This window comes from Chaetodon trifascialis, chromosome 16, assembly GCF_039877785.1.
Source record: "Chaetodon trifascialis isolate fChaTrf1 chromosome 16, fChaTrf1.hap1, whole genome shotgun sequence".
NCBI classification, from domain to species: Eukaryota; Metazoa; Chordata; class Actinopteri; order Chaetodontiformes; family Chaetodontidae; genus Chaetodon; species Chaetodon trifascialis.
This window is the reverse complement of record NC_092071.1, coordinates 7,372,341-7,390,364: the sequence shown is the minus strand read 5'-3', so window position 1 is coordinate 7,390,364 and position 18,024 is coordinate 7,372,341. Positions and strand designations below refer to the sequence as shown.

At 42.5% G+C, this 18,024-nt stretch overlaps 2 protein-coding genes across 4 annotated transcripts in view; one reads left to right on the top strand and one right to left on the bottom strand.

Annotated features, from left to right (window-relative positions):
* Positions 1 to 18,024, bottom strand: part of irf1b (interferon regulatory factor 1b) — a 181,563-nt gene that overhangs the window by 15,187 nt on the left and 148,352 nt on the right. The gene's annotated exons all lie outside the window — the stretch shown is intronic.
* The window catches only part of acsl6 (acyl-CoA synthetase long chain family member 6), a 37,559-nt gene that overhangs the window by 2,863 nt on the left and 16,672 nt on the right, over positions 1 to 18,024 (top strand). The window contains exons 1-8 of one of the 2 annotated variants that reach the window (XM_070982397.1): positions 648 to 754; positions 9,640 to 9,860; positions 11,304 to 11,418; positions 13,416 to 13,480; positions 15,330 to 15,431; positions 15,734 to 15,833; positions 16,209 to 16,387; positions 17,614 to 17,646. In XM_070982397.1, coding sequence (XP_070838498.1) covers positions 9,657 to 9,860; positions 11,304 to 11,418; positions 13,416 to 13,480; positions 15,330 to 15,431; positions 15,734 to 15,833; positions 16,209 to 16,387; positions 17,614 to 17,646 — 798 coding nt within the window. In that variant the 5' untranslated portion in view covers positions 648 to 754; positions 9,640 to 9,656. Of the gene's footprint in view, positions 1 to 647; positions 755 to 9,639; positions 9,861 to 11,303; positions 11,419 to 13,415; positions 13,481 to 15,329; positions 15,432 to 15,733; positions 15,834 to 16,208; positions 16,388 to 17,613; positions 17,647 to 18,024 lie in introns of those variants that run through there. The other variant, XM_070982396.1, reaches the window with a different exon arrangement.

Genomic DNA, 18,024 nt, shown 5'->3' with positions numbered 1-18,024 from the left:
TGTACAAATGCAGCAGTGCCCACAAAGGCCCCATAACAGGATGCATGTGCACAGTGGTGAAGAAATTTAACAAAAGTGATTTTCCCTTTCAGCTTGAAGGGTTAATCTCATTAATAAGTAAAATTATGATAGCAAAAAAATGTGATTTTCCTCGCTGTTTCTCCCCATGAACTAGAGCATTGTCAGGCTGAGATGCACAGGCCCGCCTCCAGTCTCGTTTTGATAGTCAAATCAAACTGGACGCAGCGTCATTAGCGCATTTGTTTAAATGTGCAAATATCAATGGTGAAAACAGAGGTGCTTATTTGCATGTGTGTGCTTACACACCTATGCTTATTGTGTGTCACTATACCAGTGTGCGTTAGCATAAATGGAGAAGGAGAAGACTGCATGTTTGGGCAGGGGGAGGGTGTGAGGGAGAGAGAGAGAGTGGTGGAGGGAGGGGTGGGTGTGGTGAGTGAGCCCAGCGTCTGTTGAGCTGAGAGTGGTGTGATACGGAGGCCAGCCAGGCCCAAACTAGGCCAAAACGCATCTCGCCGCCTTCCTCTTGCTTGCCTCAGCTTAATCTGGCCGATGGCAACAGGAAGGTAATCACTAGTTTGCACAGGGTGATGTGATATCCGCCTGAGGCCCCTTGGCACACCACACTCTCTCTCTCTCTCACACACACACACACACACACACACACACACACACGCACACACACATACACACATCACACTTCACCGGCTTCCTGGCTGCCTCCGACGCCTTTGTAAGTGCCGCTGCCGAGACCACAGCTGCTTTAACTCCTCTGCAATGCAATTACAGTATAGATCTTTTTAGCTTTTACCTGCTCTGTAAGTCTCTTTTTACTCCTGCTTCAGTGCTGCATCTTTGCCTTCACGCGTATCTGTATATTTTCAGTTCTTCCTGCTTGATTCACCCCTAGTACTTCTTTCCTCTGTAGCTTGTGTCTGACTTTATTTCATGAATGATAACTGTGTTTACCTGTTGCACTGCCTCTGAACTCCTGAAATGGCTGCTTTCTCATGCACAGGATGCAACAGTGCCGGTACAATTATGCCTCAGTGACAGTGACAGGAAGAACTTGTGGTTTGACTCCTTGATGGTGCTGCAAGTAGAGGAATGGCAGACAGAGATAAGGATGAGTGGTTAAAAGAGTGAGAGGGGAGGTGCTGTGCACGGATGATTGAGCGCTGGTGGTTAAAATAGCAAAAAGAAAGATGCAATGTTTCAATGCAGGTGAAGAAAACTGAAAGAAGCATTTAAAGAATAAGAGACAGCTGAGTAGGACGTCTTTAAATAGAGTGCGGTAGTGAGGTTACTACTGGTCATCCGTCTCTGTGCTAATAGGCTGTAATAATCTCCCCACACTGGACTCTAATCATTGGTGACGGCCCTCAGATGGGCTGATGGGGTGGGACTTAAAGACGAAGGGTTGCGTTTCCTCCGCTTTAAGTCTCAGAGGTCACAGGAAGTCCAGCTGGCCCATTCACAAGCCCTCATCCCCGCATGGCTTGCAGTACCCTCGCTGCACCAAAGTCTTTGCAAAGCGGAATCTTCGTGAGACAGGAAGAGAAAGGCGACGTGAGAGTACAGATGGGGAGCTGCTGCATGAAACAAGCCTGGCTGCTGCAGAGTTTCACCGCAAGAAAATCAATATTTTGACACGTTTTTGCTCATGTTATTTAAATGGACTGAATAAAGCGATGTTGCATGGGGACCTTTCACAGGTCCGCAGGGAAGCAAGCATTCAGAGGCGCATTAGATGCCATATGAAGTCATTCAGATGCTCTTTCCCTCCCAAACTGCTGCCACTTCTGGGACACATTTGGCTTTTTATGTGAGTGGGTGCAGCTGGAAATTCTCTTTTGCTCCTTATAAATCATCAAGTCAAGAGCCACAGTTAAATGAAATGCTTTGGTAGGAATTTTACACCTCAGTATATCACTGCATACTCAGCCTTTTCAATTTCATACATTGTAGTTGAGTCTTACTACTTCATGCTGGTTTAGACTTCTCAGTGGATAACCTGCTGATCCATTTTATAGCTGAAATATTTAACCTGGCCCTCAGGATGAAGCCCTGCTCAGGTCCATTCAGACATCCTGTAGCATGACCAAAGCTCAAATGTTTGTTTTCTTTTAATCCAGCTGTTCATGCACAGCGTGTGCTCAAAATGTTTTGTGTTAGATATGACATGGTTTGTATTATGTTCCCTCAGTGCAGCGTTTGACTGTGCACATCTGTCAGGCTTTCCGGTCAACTGTTTTTTGCCTACTGAACTCTTCAAAGTAGATGCTGGGTGACACTGCAGCGACATTTTTCCATCAGTCTTAATTGTGTTTTGGCAAGCTGTTCTCATCCCCAGGTCGTCAGATCTGTGACACTTTGTTACGCAACCCAGTGTCTCCTACAGACACACTAAGGTACCCTTAAGTGTCTGTATGAGATGCTTGTCAGAAAGCTTGCGGTTAATGTTAGGAAACGGTCACAGTCTGTTAAAGTTTAGGCATCAGCTCTTCCTGGTTCGGTTTAGGAAAAGATCACAGTTTGGGTTAGGGTTAGGGTTAGGGTTGGGATGTGTTTCCCCCATCCATCCACTCTGACCTCTTCACCTCATGGACTTTTTCACTTTTTATACTACGTCACCTTTGCTCTGAGCATTTGTTGCCAGTGATGTGTTACTATTGGAATAAGTTAAAATCCTGGTGCATCCCACTAAAAGGTTTTAAACTTGTATGAGATGCAGAGAAGCTGACAAAACGTCGGTATTTGACGACCTGGGAATGACAAAGGTCTGGTGTTATAGTCTTGGCTGTTTGCTGTGTTGACAGAAGATTTTAGTGTTAGTTGATACCAATCCCAAAGCATGACAGACATACAGCAACTGAAATAAATGAAATATAAAGATAAATAAAATCCCAGGGAATGATCAACAAAATGCATGTCATAGATATAAGTGTAAGTCAGAAGAGCCGCTCACAAGTTGGAGGCTCTTTGAGGGAAATAAACTTGAAATGAAGCATGTGGCTCAAAGTTTGGCTTGGCACCATAAAACTACATCTTAGATGTATCATTCTGCTGAGGACAACAAAGTTAGCCAACAAGACAAGTTTGCTCTTAACTCAAGGTCAACTTAATACCTTTTACCAAAGCTTTCATCCAAATTCATGGTTTTAATCAGCACTTTGCTCCTTTGTCAGACAACTAAAGGATGGATCCTGATGAAAACTGAGCTGACAAATGAGCAAATTACAAAAACTAATGAAGTATAAGTATAATTTTACAGTGTTGTACTTATAATAAACTTTCATACTGCTACTGCTTTGTGGTTGCAATCTAGATTCCACTGACAGACTGAGGTTTTTTTCCGTTGGTCCCAAACTTCCTTTTAGGCAAATGTATGCATTGGTGGCTTTTTAGTGCATCTGTCGTGAGCGAGATTATGCTTTAAACTGTGAGACCGCAGACTTTGTGCACATCAGGACATCAAACATACCTGCACGCTCATAAGCAAAACACTCGCGTTGTAAATGCAACAGAGCTGCAGCTGCAGGGGCGATAAAGATTTTCATGGTGTGATGCGCTCTTGATCTCACAAATTAAAATTGGATGGTCTTTGAGTTCATTTGCTGATAAAGGTCATGGCTGTTGCTGATGGGGATCCTGCTGACCTGCTGTTCTTCTGTCGCACCAGCTGTATCAACAGTCTTTATACAAGGCAACATGGACCTGAGTGTGTACGTGCCAGTGTGTGTGTGTGTCCCTGGGGTGTGTTATTTAGGTTACTACAGGACAGAGTCGGACACCAAACAGGGCCGTAGGCTGTAGTGGAGAGAAGGTTGAAACAGCTGAGCAAATGACCCTGTTCATCCAATGTATTCATGCAGACTTAAACATGGAATCTGATCTCTTTTTTGCTTTTATTCTCAGATTGACTTTCTAGTCTCACAAATTCATTCTGATAGTGCTGAGAAAGAATACAGTCAGTAAATCTGTGTCAAATTTCTGGGTCTCCTGACACAGACGTGGTCGTTAGAGGCCTGACAGCTTGTACGGGCTGAACCCGAAACTCCTCCCTCAATGAGACAGTTTCTTCACCTCAGAGTGAGGGAGAACATCGGTTGTCATCCAAATTAGGGAAAAAGCAGACTGCATTTCCTGGAGAAGCCCGTCGTCCGACCGACAGCCTTTTTGTACCATTACGGCACCCAGAAATGAATACTTCCAAGGAATCGGCCCCTGAAATGGGACACAGCTGCTGTGTATAGTGGAGGGCTACCCTTCACTGCCTCCCACCCAGCACTCAGCCCTGCTCTGTCTGCAGTCTGACATCACTTTTTAAGAGGAAACATTTTCAACAGAGCACACAGTCGCGGTTTAAGTGAGTCATCAGTGGTTGGCGTTAAGTTTAAAGTCAGTGTAGGTCAGCTCTGAACATTTCCAGCTCTGCCTCAAGTTTTGTCCTTTATATTATAAGAAAACTGACAGTTTTTGCTTTTTCTGTATTGGCAGTCAAATACAGATGAGAGCAGAACAAAGACAGCGAGAAACAAGATGGGCAGTTAGATGTTTACATCTCTCCTGGAAGCCAATTAGGTGTCTGGCAGGCTGCGAGTCTCCAGCTGCCGTCAGGCTGGGAGATGTGGCGCGCTAGCATGCCAGTACTGTAGCCTTTGCTGCTTCCTTTAACCCTGCAGGCTCAGAGTGAGAGCCCGTTCCTTCACTGACAGCTGTCATGAGTGAGTGCTCAATTATGAGTCTGTACATGTGGATTACTTCCAGATGTTGTTCCAGTTCACTGCACAAAGTTTCCAAAATATGTGTTTTTCACCCCCACATGGATGCTGCACCTAGCATTGCTTTGCAGAGAAAAAAGAAATCTGTTTGGTTGTAGCCGTAATGAAGCCCCTTACTTTCCATGTTAGATCAACATGATACTCAAACTGCTTCACAGAAAACACTAGAACAAATAGTATTAGGAAAATTCAACATAAATCAGGTGTTACTGACTCTGCAATCCAGATCTTCTTCATGTGACATCAGCATTTGTGCACAGACGCTGACTTATCAAAAATAAGTCTTTGTTACTCCTGCAAGGCTGAGTTAAGCCAAATCCAGCCTCCTCTATTCCAGGTGTCAGTATGAAGTCTGTCTATATTTAGAGCTGGCTGAGTGCTGCTTCCCTTCCTCTGCCTCCCTTTTCAGACACCAACAAATCCACTGAGGCTCCGTCATCCCTGCAGCCAGGCCACATCAGCCACTGCACCCAACACAAAAGCACACGCGGTGAGCTACGCTACATTTATGTCGACTACGCAGCCCACTTCTGATCAAAGCATTCCCGCGATGATGCATCGATGTTTATACAGAACATTTGAGCTCTGATTACGAAATCAATCAAGCGTGTAGGCCAGCGAGCTGACAAAGCAGGTCAACAAACATGTCATCTGTCTTAGTAACATCATGACTGTGGCGGTTAAGGTTTAAGCAAACTTTAATCTCCATTTATGATCAGAGCAGGACAAAAGTCAGTGGTGAACTGTGTCCCTCCTCCAGGTTTTATCACAATCATACCAGCTGTATCTGAAGAATTTAACATGGGAATTTTGACCTGAAATGACAGCTTCCTCTTTGCCGGTCAGTGTGTGTCTGTAAGGATATCAGCATGTGTCTGGGAAAGAGATTCAGCTTTGATTATCGACCATCCACAGGGCAGATCATTCCACAGTTAGCTTAGTGGTTGTCTTTTGCCTCAACATAAAAACCTCAAAATCATCTCAGGAGTGATCATCATGAAGATTAAATGCATGTGTTATTTATTATTATTATTATAATTATATCATTGTGAAACGTTTACTCCTCAGTTGTACAGAATGAGTGAGATTACAGTCTCTGCACCAAAGGAGGTAAACATGGCGCCTTTTGTTGATGGTGGTTTGATGGCAGGGAGGTCTGTTTGTTTTTATATGACACGGTTCAGCTGTTCAGGTCGTGTTGACACAGCTCAGACATGGAAATTATCTAGTCTGTGTGTTGAGCTGCCTGCCTGGCTGGTGCTTTGTCATTGATCTTCCCATCAGAACTGTTGAGATACATCTGCTGTGCTGTAATATGGAAGAATACGATATGAGATGTGGGATATGTGTTACAATGTGGAAAATAAAGTGTATGATAGGAAAATATTCTCTGATTCTGTGCAAATCAGTCAAACATTCTGATGTGTCTTATGTTTTTATGTTGTAACCATACATAAGTATGACCGGTCCAGGGTGTACCTCTTGCCCAATGACAGCTGGGATAGGCTCCAGCCCCCCCGCAACCCCGAAAGGGATAGTCGGGCATGGACAATGGATGGATGGCATACATAAGTATAAATCTAAAAAAGCAGACTCCACACAGAAGTGTCATGAATAGACTACTTAAAAATACTGTAGAACTCCCTCCAATTGTCATTCTTATGCTTTTGTTTGTGTGGGAATTAAATAAACTAGATATTATGTGTTAATTAGTGAGCTTTCAAGTTAAAGTGGGTGTATTTTTGACTTTATATAAAGCCTGCTGTTACCCCCTGTTTATAGCCTCTATGCTAAGCTAGGCTAACCCACCCCCAGCTCCATATTTAACTCACAGACACAAGACTGATCACCTCATATTTTTAATAATCTAAAGTTCTTGAAATAGTAGAATTAAATGACATTACATGATGGAGTGTGTGATATAATGAACACCATACAGATCTGCTCAGTCTCTCTAAGGATGTTTTACATTTTGAACTTTACTTTTTAGACCTTCTGCTGTCAAGAAAACTTCCCAGAGTTCTCAGTCTTTCCCAAATACCTGAAGCGGTGCCAGATTATGCTTTCAATTCTTCACATCTTTACAGTAATTGAGTCTAATTGTCGGACAGACTCCAGTTGCGCGCACTGGGCAGCTTTGTGTACCCAACAGAGCAGGACATTAATCAGCCCAGAATTAACTTTGACATTGTAACAGTTTCAGCATCCATACACATGCCAATGGCCGGTGTTGTTTAGCTCAGAAACATCAGCAAGTGGTTTCTGTTATTTACTATTGTGCTGAACATTTCCCAGCACTCGAGCAGCTCTGATCCCCTATTGAGATTACTGGAACTGCAGAAAAAAAGGTACAACAGAAAAAGAGGAAATATCTGATTAATGCAGCAAAACGAGAAGCAGGGAGTCCTGCGGTATGAAAGAGGCAGCAGTGTTTTCAGACACATCAGAGGGACCCGTCATGCTGTGGTTTTTCAGTTACAGGTGATAGTTTCTATCTGAACCGAAACTCGAGTTAAGCTGAATTAAGAGGATTCAAGCCCGAGAAGAGTTTGGGAAAGCAGCTTCAGGGAATTCACTGCAGAACAAGTGAAGGTTAAGTGCCTCTGCCTGGAATCAAAGCAGCAGGGGCGATGAGCAATATCTGTACTACGCTATGCAAAGGTGGTGTCATGTGTCAGAGCTGCTTTATGACTGTGGGCAGTCTGTGATTTGGTCATTTTAAACACGGGGGAGGCCCAGTGGGAGCTCCCATCTGCCCCCACACCACCCAACAAACACACACACACACCCATATACAACATTAAAGTATTATATTATAGATATATATGAGACAATGTTATTGATCAGACAGACAGACAGACAGACAGACAGACAGACAGACAGAAGGGTGGGGCCGAGAGAAAAAGGTGCAATTAAAAGTCTGTCTGCTTCTTCAGCACCACAGACAGCACCACGGATTCATCAATACACAATACACAGTTAGGCTACAGGTCGTAGCCATAGACCACCATCAGCTAAAGGATCAACGAGTCAGGCGGACTAGACTAACATATTCTACCAAACAACCCCTCTGCCCCCGCACTGTGTCTGATATCAGAGGATGGAAAGGAGGGATGGCAGGTAAACAAAGGGGATGCTTTTTGATCAGTTTGCTGACAAGGGGGGTGGCATCCTCCCCTAATCACCCTTCAAATTGCCTACTGAGTGTAGATATGAACCCTGCTGACAGCCAGTGTGTGTGTGTGTGTGTGTGTGTGTGTGTGTGTGTGTGTGTGTGTGTGTGTGTGTGTGTGTGTGTGTGTGTGTGTGTGTGTGTGTGTGTGTGTGTTTAGAAACAACACTCTAGGTGACAACATGTGAACGTGTGTATGTGTCACTGGCTTAAGACCACGATAAATAAAATATTAATATTTTCAAATAATAAAAAATGACTTCTGATTGTTGCTAACTAGCTGTTAGCAGCCACACACACATCACATTCTCTACAACCCATTGTTGTATCACCTCCATTAGATCTCAGAGAGTCAAAAAGACACTCGTTGTTCCTCGATTTGGTCTTGCATTAATTTCTTTGTTGGTTGTGAAAGTCACGCGTGTGACTTCCTGAAACCTGCTTTCACCCGAGTGCGGCCTCATATGATTCAGCTTCCCCTTAGCAAAGTAGTAATAGTGGTTCTACTCAAAATAACAGGTGAATAAGGAAGTCAATGTTCCCACGGCCTCAGATATTTATATCTATTAGCCTTACAGTCTGCTGGTTTGTGTGGCCCTGCGCATGTGTGTGTGGGAGAGAGTGAGCAGACAGGAAGTGATTCTGATTGGTGGTGAGCTGCAGCAGTGCACCGACGCCATTTGTTGGTCAGGTGGTGCTGTCTCTGACTCATTTCCCAGGGGGAGGGAAGGAAAACCCTCCAGTCACCCTGCAGCCAGCCTCCCCTTCAGATAAATTATGCATCTCACACCCCGTGTGTGTGCGTGTGTGTGTGTTTTATCTACTTTCTAGTCCCACCACTTCTCAGCGCTGTAGTGTAGATGATCTATTCTGAGCTGTTTTTACAGTAAGAGTAAGAATGCAGGGGAAGGCCCCTCTTTCCGTGTGTTTAAGGTCACAGGATCTGGGTGGAGGAGCAGTGAGGTGAAATTTGTTCATAAAACACTTTTATCAGACAAGACCGCCTCGAAGCGGCTTCAAAACGACCCTGAGAAATTTGTAGGTGGGTCTAGTTTTGTGTGTCTGCGGCCGTTTGTCTGCATCTGGACGAGCATGCTGACATAAATGTAACCCGCTTTGAAAATACAGTGTGAAGATTCCACGTGTGGGTTTCCTCCTGCACTACAAAAATATGCAGGTCAGACAGACTGTGCAGCCAGACAAAGGTTTGTATGTCACCAGCTTGCAGAGTTTAATACATTTAGTATAGTGTCATGTATTTTAAGATTATTTCTATTCTATACACATGAAGGCTATGACTAAAAATCACCATTATTCAACCAAATATTGATTTAAATTTTTTTTTTTTTTTAGTGAAAGGAGACAAGACAAGACAGAACTTAGCACATCGGATGACATGACAGGATCACAATTATTCTTCCAAAAATGCATTTTAAGCCCCATCTAAGCAAAGATATGTTTGAAATGAAAATAGGTTTGCTCAAACATCATTACATGTACACAGACACGAAAAATTTAAAAACCATTGAGACTTTTTGGATATTTCAAACATTCTGGCCACTGTGTCAAAATAGCATTCGGATTTTGGCGGCATAGTAATTCTACCACTGTACATACACACACATGAACACACACAAAAGTGTTGTGTCCTCCCTCCTGCAGAGCTGAGTTCCACCCTGATGGAGAAGATGCAGGCCCAGGAGATGATGAGCGGCCTGAGGATACCGGAAATGGACGAGCTCGGCCAGTTCTTTCGCTCCTTGCCGACCTCCACGCTGGTGGGCATCGGCGCTCTGACCGCCGTGCTGGCCTACTGGTTGGCTACCAGACCCCGCCCCATCAAGCCACCCTGCAGCCTGTTGCACCAATCTGAGGAGGTGCCGGTAAGATGGAGCGCACACACACACACACACACACACACACACACACACACACACACACACACACACACACACACACACACACACACACACACACACACACACACACACACAAACAGGTTCATAGATGCATGAATGAGTCCATTAGGGTTAGGGCCATAAATGCGGTAAAGATTCAGGACACAAGCAATGGAAAGATACACACACTCATTAATAAAAGTCCTATTTTTGTCCCACCACACTTCTCTACCCTAATGGTGCTCCCTGTCAGAGTTGGAAAAAAAATGCTGACACACTCATTTGGGTCACCTTCAGTTGTTATCACGCACTCAGCAATAAGCTTCATGAGCAGGTCGGAGTGCGTTTGTTGTTTTCCCCTGGGTTTTACCTGCCAGGCCGCTATGCGCTGTCCTGGCCGTCTGAACACTGGAGCTTGACTGCAGCCTGAGAGGAAGACCTGCCAGCACCGCTGTGATCACCTCTGCATGTTTTCAGAAAAAAACACATATATCTTTTTTACACTTTGATTCATACTGTGAATAATGTTGGGCCAGCAGTGGTGTTAATACACCTTTACCCTGCTTTGTTTGTTTTTCACTTTAATCTATATCTTTACTCATTAATGATATAAGAATAATATATTCTTGGGGTTTTTTTTACATGCAAGTTATATAATTAACAAAACTGTTAACACTGGGTTGTTAGCCATCATCAATCCTAGCTTTGTTTTCACTTCATTTGATGCTCACAGGCTCTCGACTACACTCATCCTGGTTTACCTTAACCACCATCCCATCAAAGCAAACACACACTCTTGTTTTTCACACGAACACACCACAGGACTACGCGCTGGTGGGTGAGGCTGGCAGCACTCACATTCATTTAATATGAAACTCCTTTGAAGGGATTTTTGTGGCTGAGATTTTTTTTTTTTAAGGCAACCTGAGAAGCTGTTTGAAGTAGCGATACCATAGTCGACCGTGTACCTGACAAGCTCATGCGTGCGTGCAGGGGCACACAGATACCCTCATGGGTTTCACAACATGCCAAATTCTGATTCCTTTTCAAAGTCACTCATTTGCAAAAAGGAATTTGCTTCTATTGTTCTTCATCTTGCTGAGAATGAACTCCAATCACCCAGAATGCATCAGCGATGTTTAGACCGGGGAACAAAGGAAAGCTCAGTTCAACTGAGCAGCTAAGATATTTTTATATGCGTCTGCAACAAAAGAGATGGATTACCTTTTTGAGAACAAGGAAAACAAATTTCTTCTTACCCTCCCTCAGACTTTGCTCTCTATTCAACACCACCTTTATGACGGAGGTGAATTAGACCTTGATTTGTTTTTTTGGTTGTGCAAATTTTATTGTCAATTTCGCTTTGAGAAAAGGTGAAAACGATTTACGGTGTTACACTGTTTCTTTGTCTGTCTCTCTATGCATCAGCATGAAGGTGGAGGTCGCAGGTCCATGATGGGCGACAGCTCCAAGCTGCTGACTCATTACCATGATGACGCCAAGACCATGTACGAGGTCTTCCAGAGAGGCCTCCACATATCTGGTGGGTATGATGTGCGGTGGGAAGATAAGATAACTACAGATACGGTAGCTATGTGCTCCCTCACACACAGATTGTACACACAGACAGATGTGCACACTGGTGCATAAAGAGAGTTGAAGCTAAGCTAAGATGCTAAGCTAGTTTTAGTTCCACTATACTTTTATACGACAGCTACATACTTTTATTTAATAAATGCTGTTCATTGCTTTTTGAGGTCACAGGATTAGATAGCCATGGATAGATAGCACATTGAAAATAAAAGTTAAAAAACATATGAGTAAAAACCACATAGGTTAAATGTGAAGAGAGTAGGATCAACAGAGTTACAGTGTAAGACTGATTAAATAGCACCATTCAGTTTACCTTTAGAAACAGTATGAAACCATGAGGACATCCACCTCTTTTTTCAAAATCATTTGTGATTCATATAATTTGTGTTCAATCACTCAATCAGACTTTATTTGTATAGCACCTTTCATATATAGCAATGTAACACAACGTGCTCTCCATAATAAAAACACACAAAAAAGAAAAAAAAAATAGCTTAAATGACTATATTATAAATACTGACTTGATAAAGACAGGAAACGCTGTGAGAACTTTTCATGAATCTGCAATGAGGAAACACCAGAGTAGGTTAAAAATGTAAAAAATCATAGTAATCAAATACAATACAAGAGGTTAAAAGATTCATAAAGAAGATAAATAATAAAATAAAGTCACTATAAGTAAAACTAGAAGTGTAAGGTGGGGTACTAAAAGTAAAATAAAGGTAAAAATAGTGGGATAAAACCACTTCTAAGAGGAGATGTGATGAAGTAAAACCAGACATAAGAAAAAGGTTATGAGGAGGGAAATAATCAAGAAAATAAAAATCATGCTTCTTTTGTTTCTGACGAATTTCCTCACTGAATGTCACTCGTTTCTGTCAAAAATCCAGATTTGTTGATTAAAAAATGGTCACGCTATTACAGTAAAGAAAAATCAGCTTCTCAGTATGTGAAATAGAGCACTGATGAGTTGTCCTTGTAAAATGTTAATGAAAGACACGACTACAACTGTGCTTGCAATTTACCGCCCAGGACATCAGCAGATTTCCAAAAAACCTGGTATCATGTTGCAACTTATCAGAAACACTGATGAAAGAGTTAGAAAACAGATACAGTATATGTGCAGTTTATATAAAAATAATATTATAGAAACACATGATCAATCCTCCTCTGTCATCACAATAAAGTTTTCAGAGTACTCACAATACATGTACACACACGCACGCACACACACACACATACACACACACACTGTGAGTCTTGTACACAATATTAGACACATGTGAGCAACCCTGCGGGCAGAAATAGCACACACTCTGACAACGCTGTGGCCTGACCATAAACTGTCCAATCATGTCTCTATCGCTGGAGGTAAGATGAGTCCTTTGGTTGCTAAGGTAGTGGTCATCGTTGCCAACGGTAACAGCGTCAGGGAGTTCAGCTGACTAAGTGACTGACTCACAATGCAGAGCTATTCCTGCACACATCACACAGTACACACAGCACACAAGCACACCTGCATCTTCGGAGGTGACGCACCTATCGTAGTTTATTGTAGTTCATAACATGCTAAGAATAATTATACCAGCGTCAGTTAAAACTTGCAAAAAAGTGACAGATCGAAGTGAATGAGTAGTTACTGAAGAAAAGCCTGAATGAAAATTGGGGCCAGTAGTTTTTCTGTAATCCTGCTGACAAACAAACTGGACTGAAAAACTACGCCCTGAGAGCAGTGAGAGCGAACCAAAACAGTAAAGTCTCAGGCTGGACATCTAAACAATGAGCTGAAACTCACCATAAAGCTCCATAAAGCTGTCAACCCACACGGTTTGAATTCTTCAGTGACCATGAAGGCTTCTAACAGTGTTTTGTCATGAATTTTCATGCTTCGTCCACCTGAGAAATGTTTAAGTTTTCATGTTCTATCATGTTTTATATGCTCAACAGGTGATGGACCTTGCTTAGGCTCACGGCTGCCTAACCAGCCTTACAAATGGATGTCCTACAAAGAGGTTAGTGCCATTCAGGGGGCATCTTCTCCATGTCACACCAAGAGGCGCAGTCTGAGAAGAGGAAGTGTAGAGGGGGAGTGAGCTGTTAAAACCACCACCGAGAAATGCTATCAGATGCTCTCTAGAATAGTAATAAAGCTGAATTGAGGTTGCGAATCATTTAAGGATCTTTGTTCACAATATTTCTTATTTTTGCAGACACCATCGCAAATCTTCACCGTGGTAGAAATGTTCAAATGTAACATTTTCTGTATCGTATAAAACATCTCTATCAGTCATTATCAGCTTTTTAATGATGTAGGGTGAGTTATGTCAACATGTGCACAGAAGCTTTGTGGCCCCACATCTGCCTGGCAACCGAGTCTAGCACCGTCATTGCTATATTTAGTAGAAAACAAGCAGCCTAAAGAAACGCTGCACGGTGGGTGAACTGGAGGTCATTGCAGTTATTAGAAAAAGAGCAGTCAGGTCAGGTTTATTTTTACAGCACAATATCACAAATCACAATTACCCTCAAGAGGCTTTACAATCTGTAAAACATGCAACACCATCTGTACTTAGACGCTCAATTTGAATTGAATCTCCCCCAAAATATGTGATCATTTTGCTCAAAAACGCCCTGATGTTACCTGAATATATGCAACTAACGATGCTTTTCATTATCAGTGAGTCTGCCAGTAATTTTGGCTGAATAATTGATTCATTGTTTAGTCTTAAAAAAAACAAAAATAATGAAATATACCTTTTAACATTTCTTAAAGCACACGTTGATGTCATCAGATTGCTTTTTATCTCCAATCAACAGACTAAAACTGAATGTGTTACCATGACTGGGAAGCCTTATTCATGTGTCATGTAGTCAAGTGGTTGATTGTTGCTGTAGCAGCAGCCGTGATTCAGTCATATGTGGGACATTTATCGATGCTGGATCAGTATTTTGCACCCAAGAAGCTATTCCCTGGAGGCCTTTGCAGATAGACACAATCAAATTGCATTAATGCATTGTAGTCATCTCTGTCAGCTCCTACAGGAAACTTCCAAACTCCTTTGAGGCAGGTTTCAACACATCCCTGAACACGGGAGATGAGCTGACATGTTTTGGAAAGTCAACGTAGTGGTTGAGGAGTCGGTGGTGGTTGGAGCGACTTTTATGTAGACAAGTCATGTAGAAATCCACAATAAAGCGATGCCTAAGGCTGTGTGAGAAGCAGATTACGCAACCTTAAGCATTAATCAGTGACATCGTATTTTACAAGAGAATGGTGGGTGGAAGATTTTTTGTTCATTCATTACACTGTAATTCCCAGAAAAGCTATATATGTCCAGGTTGGAAGGTAATGTGCGATCTGATCTTTTCAGCCATCTGAAAGTTATTATGCAACTGTGTTTGCTGTCTACACACAGTAATATAAATCCTCTTTTCTCTGATGTCTTTCACAATCAACTTGGGAAATGAGATTTTGGCAATTCAACAATTTAGTAAATAGAAGGTCATGCATTTCTCCAGAGATGAAAATTTGGATGTTTCCCAAATTGGCTTAAAGTTGAGCAGATGACCTTTGACTGCTAATGTCTTTAATGGTTGAATCATGGCAGAAAATACACATTCACACACATGGATCCCCCCTTTTCCCCCATGTTTATACTGGAGGCCATTATTGAGCTGAGTCACACCACCAACTCACTCAACCAGACACATGAACGGGAAGGAGCATTCCTGCTTCCTATTACAACTGTTTCCCAGGAATATGAGGAGCACAAAGAAGACGTGTCTGTTGGTGGAGGATTAATCCAGCATTTGTTTGGTCTTGTTCCACCTGATCCAATCAGCTGCTGTCCCACTCCACAGGTGACTGCCCGGGCTGAACATCTGGGTTCAGGCCTACTGCACCAGGGCTGCCAGCCCAATCCAGACCAGTTCATCGGAGTGTTCGCCCAGAACAGACCAGAGGTGACCCTCACTCTGTCTCATTTACTGTCTCTTAACTATTCAGGCTGTGTCTCTGCTTCACTGTATCACACCCGCTGGCTCAGGCTCATTTTACAGATGGTTTCATTCATGCAGCCCACACATGTGCACTTGAAAACTGTGCACACTTCTGTTAGCAACAACACATCCTGTCCCACTTTCACACGTCAAAAATCAAAATGTACTGGCTTAAAATTACACCATTAGGAATAAACACAGTCTGAATATGTGACAAAAACATCAGTAAAAGTATGTTTGACCTTTGACCTTGTGTGTGATTTTAGTGGATCATCTCAGAACTAGCTTGTTACACCTACTCCATGGTGGTGGTTCCCCTTTATGACACACTGGGCCCAGACGCGATACGGTTCATCATTAACACTGGTAAGAACACACACATCACACACAAACCAATGCTAACTGCCCGCTACGCTAACACCCACAAAACACTGAGTAATGACTCAGGAGTGACAGTCTCTCAAACTTTTGAGTTTGAGACGTAAATATGACAAACAGTCCTTTCCTCACTGAAGCAAGAAACCATGAATCCTGCAGCGAAATAACTTTATTCAAAAGTTCTTTCATGTGTTACTTCCTGGATAAAAGCCTTTTTAAAGACTGGGACTTCTTTCTCGTCGCCTTCACCAAACTAGAAATTTGATCAAATCTCAACTTGTTTTGTTTTGTTCCTTTTCGTTTCTTATTCTGCTGATATTCACACAAGGGTGCGCGTGCTCTTGTGTGCTTGTGTCATTTCAGCTGACATCTCCACCGTCATCTGTGACAAAGTAGACAAAGCTCAGGTGCTTCTGGAGAACGTGGAGCGGAAGGAGACTCCGGGCCTGCGGAGAATCATCCTGATGGATGCCTTTGATGTCGCCCTCGTGGAGCACGGCAAGGGCTGCGGCGTCCATGTGCAGGCCATGCAGGAGGTTGAGGTATGCCGTGAAAAATGAAAAACTGCCTCTGATTGGCTAGTACTCATTGCCTTCGTTGGTTGGGTTGGTTAGGTTTAGGCATGAAGAGTGCCAAACACAATGAGCGTCTGTAACTCTCACATGACTTAACAACGTTTACTTTTATCAGTTGAAAAGTCTTCAGTTCGCTGTTAACCAAAAACCTGAGCACCTTCACTGAATGTGCTCTTTTAGCCTGTTCATGCACAACACTGGCAATGGCATACTTTTGTATAATCTGGTAAAAGTGAAGAGTCTCAACTATGCACAAGCTCAAATTCCAAGAACAGCCAGTCAAAACAAACACAATCAAAAAAAAAAAGATCCTTGTCGGTCATGTTAGGTTAGATCTTTATCTCCTTCTCTCTGGCTGCGCAGAATCTGTGTGTGTATGCGTGCATGTGCAAAATCTCACAAACCCAAAGTCACATACAAACAACACAAAGTGCAATATAACTGACTGTCACGCCTCCATGTCTGCAATGAGCATTTACAGTAATTGCACTGCTCTTTTCATTCCTGTAACTGTTAATGCCTCATTGACACAAGCACAACAAATGGTCACATAAAACTGGTCCAGCAAATCACAGCTTTGGCTGTTGCAATGGCTGATTTAAAATAGATGCAGATTTCCTTCCATTTCTTTCTTTCTTTCTCTCTGAATCCATCATAAAGACAAAGAGCGAAATAGGGGGATAACATCTTGCATGCTCCAATGGAATAAACAAGTGTTTTATAGCACAATGATGAAATTCCACGGAGCTGCAGAAAGCCAGGACAATCACAGGAAAGTAGTCGGCAGTCACGTGTGCATAACTGTCATTTTTCTGTGATGACCAGCCTTCATGAAAATATCTGAACTGTGCCAGTGTGGTCAACGCCCAGCTCTTCTGGTTTATTATGTGGCTTGTTAAACACTGACCTACAATCAGAAATACTGCAACAAAGGGTTCCCAAATGCAGAGTTTTCTGACCATGTTTACTTTTCGTCAATATAGAGCCCAAAATGTTTGGCCTGTGGTAACCAGATGATCATGAGTCACACATGCTCTGGGCAACGCAGCTTTATACTGTCCTTGGTTTAGAAAACGTACTGACAGGACTGAGATGACACTATTCAAGGAGTCAAATAACACTAATGTCATGTATTCATCTGTAAGTGTAAAGTCTACTAGTTATAGTATTTTTCATGTTCTTTTTTCCCACAGGCTCTGGGCAGAGAGCATCACAGAAACCCTATAGTAAGTACTATTCAAATCTCAAATGCACTACTCATAGGGAAAGATGAACTGTGTTCATCAATGCTGATGGTACAGCTGAAATATCTCAACAACTATTATATGGTTTATCATGAAATTTTGCACAGACATTCATGGAATATCAGGGAATGTTAGCATGCTAACAAGCTAAATTAAGATGGTGAACGTGATAAATATTATGGCTTCTAAATGTCAACACGTTAACATTGTCATTGGTAGCATGCCGACATTAGCATTTAGCTCAAAGTAAATATAGCCCCACACAGCCGTGAGCATAGCTGTGGACTCTTGCTTAAACTCTAAAAGAAGATGAGTCACGTTGTTTTGGTGTTAATATGAACTCAACTTACCAGCACATGT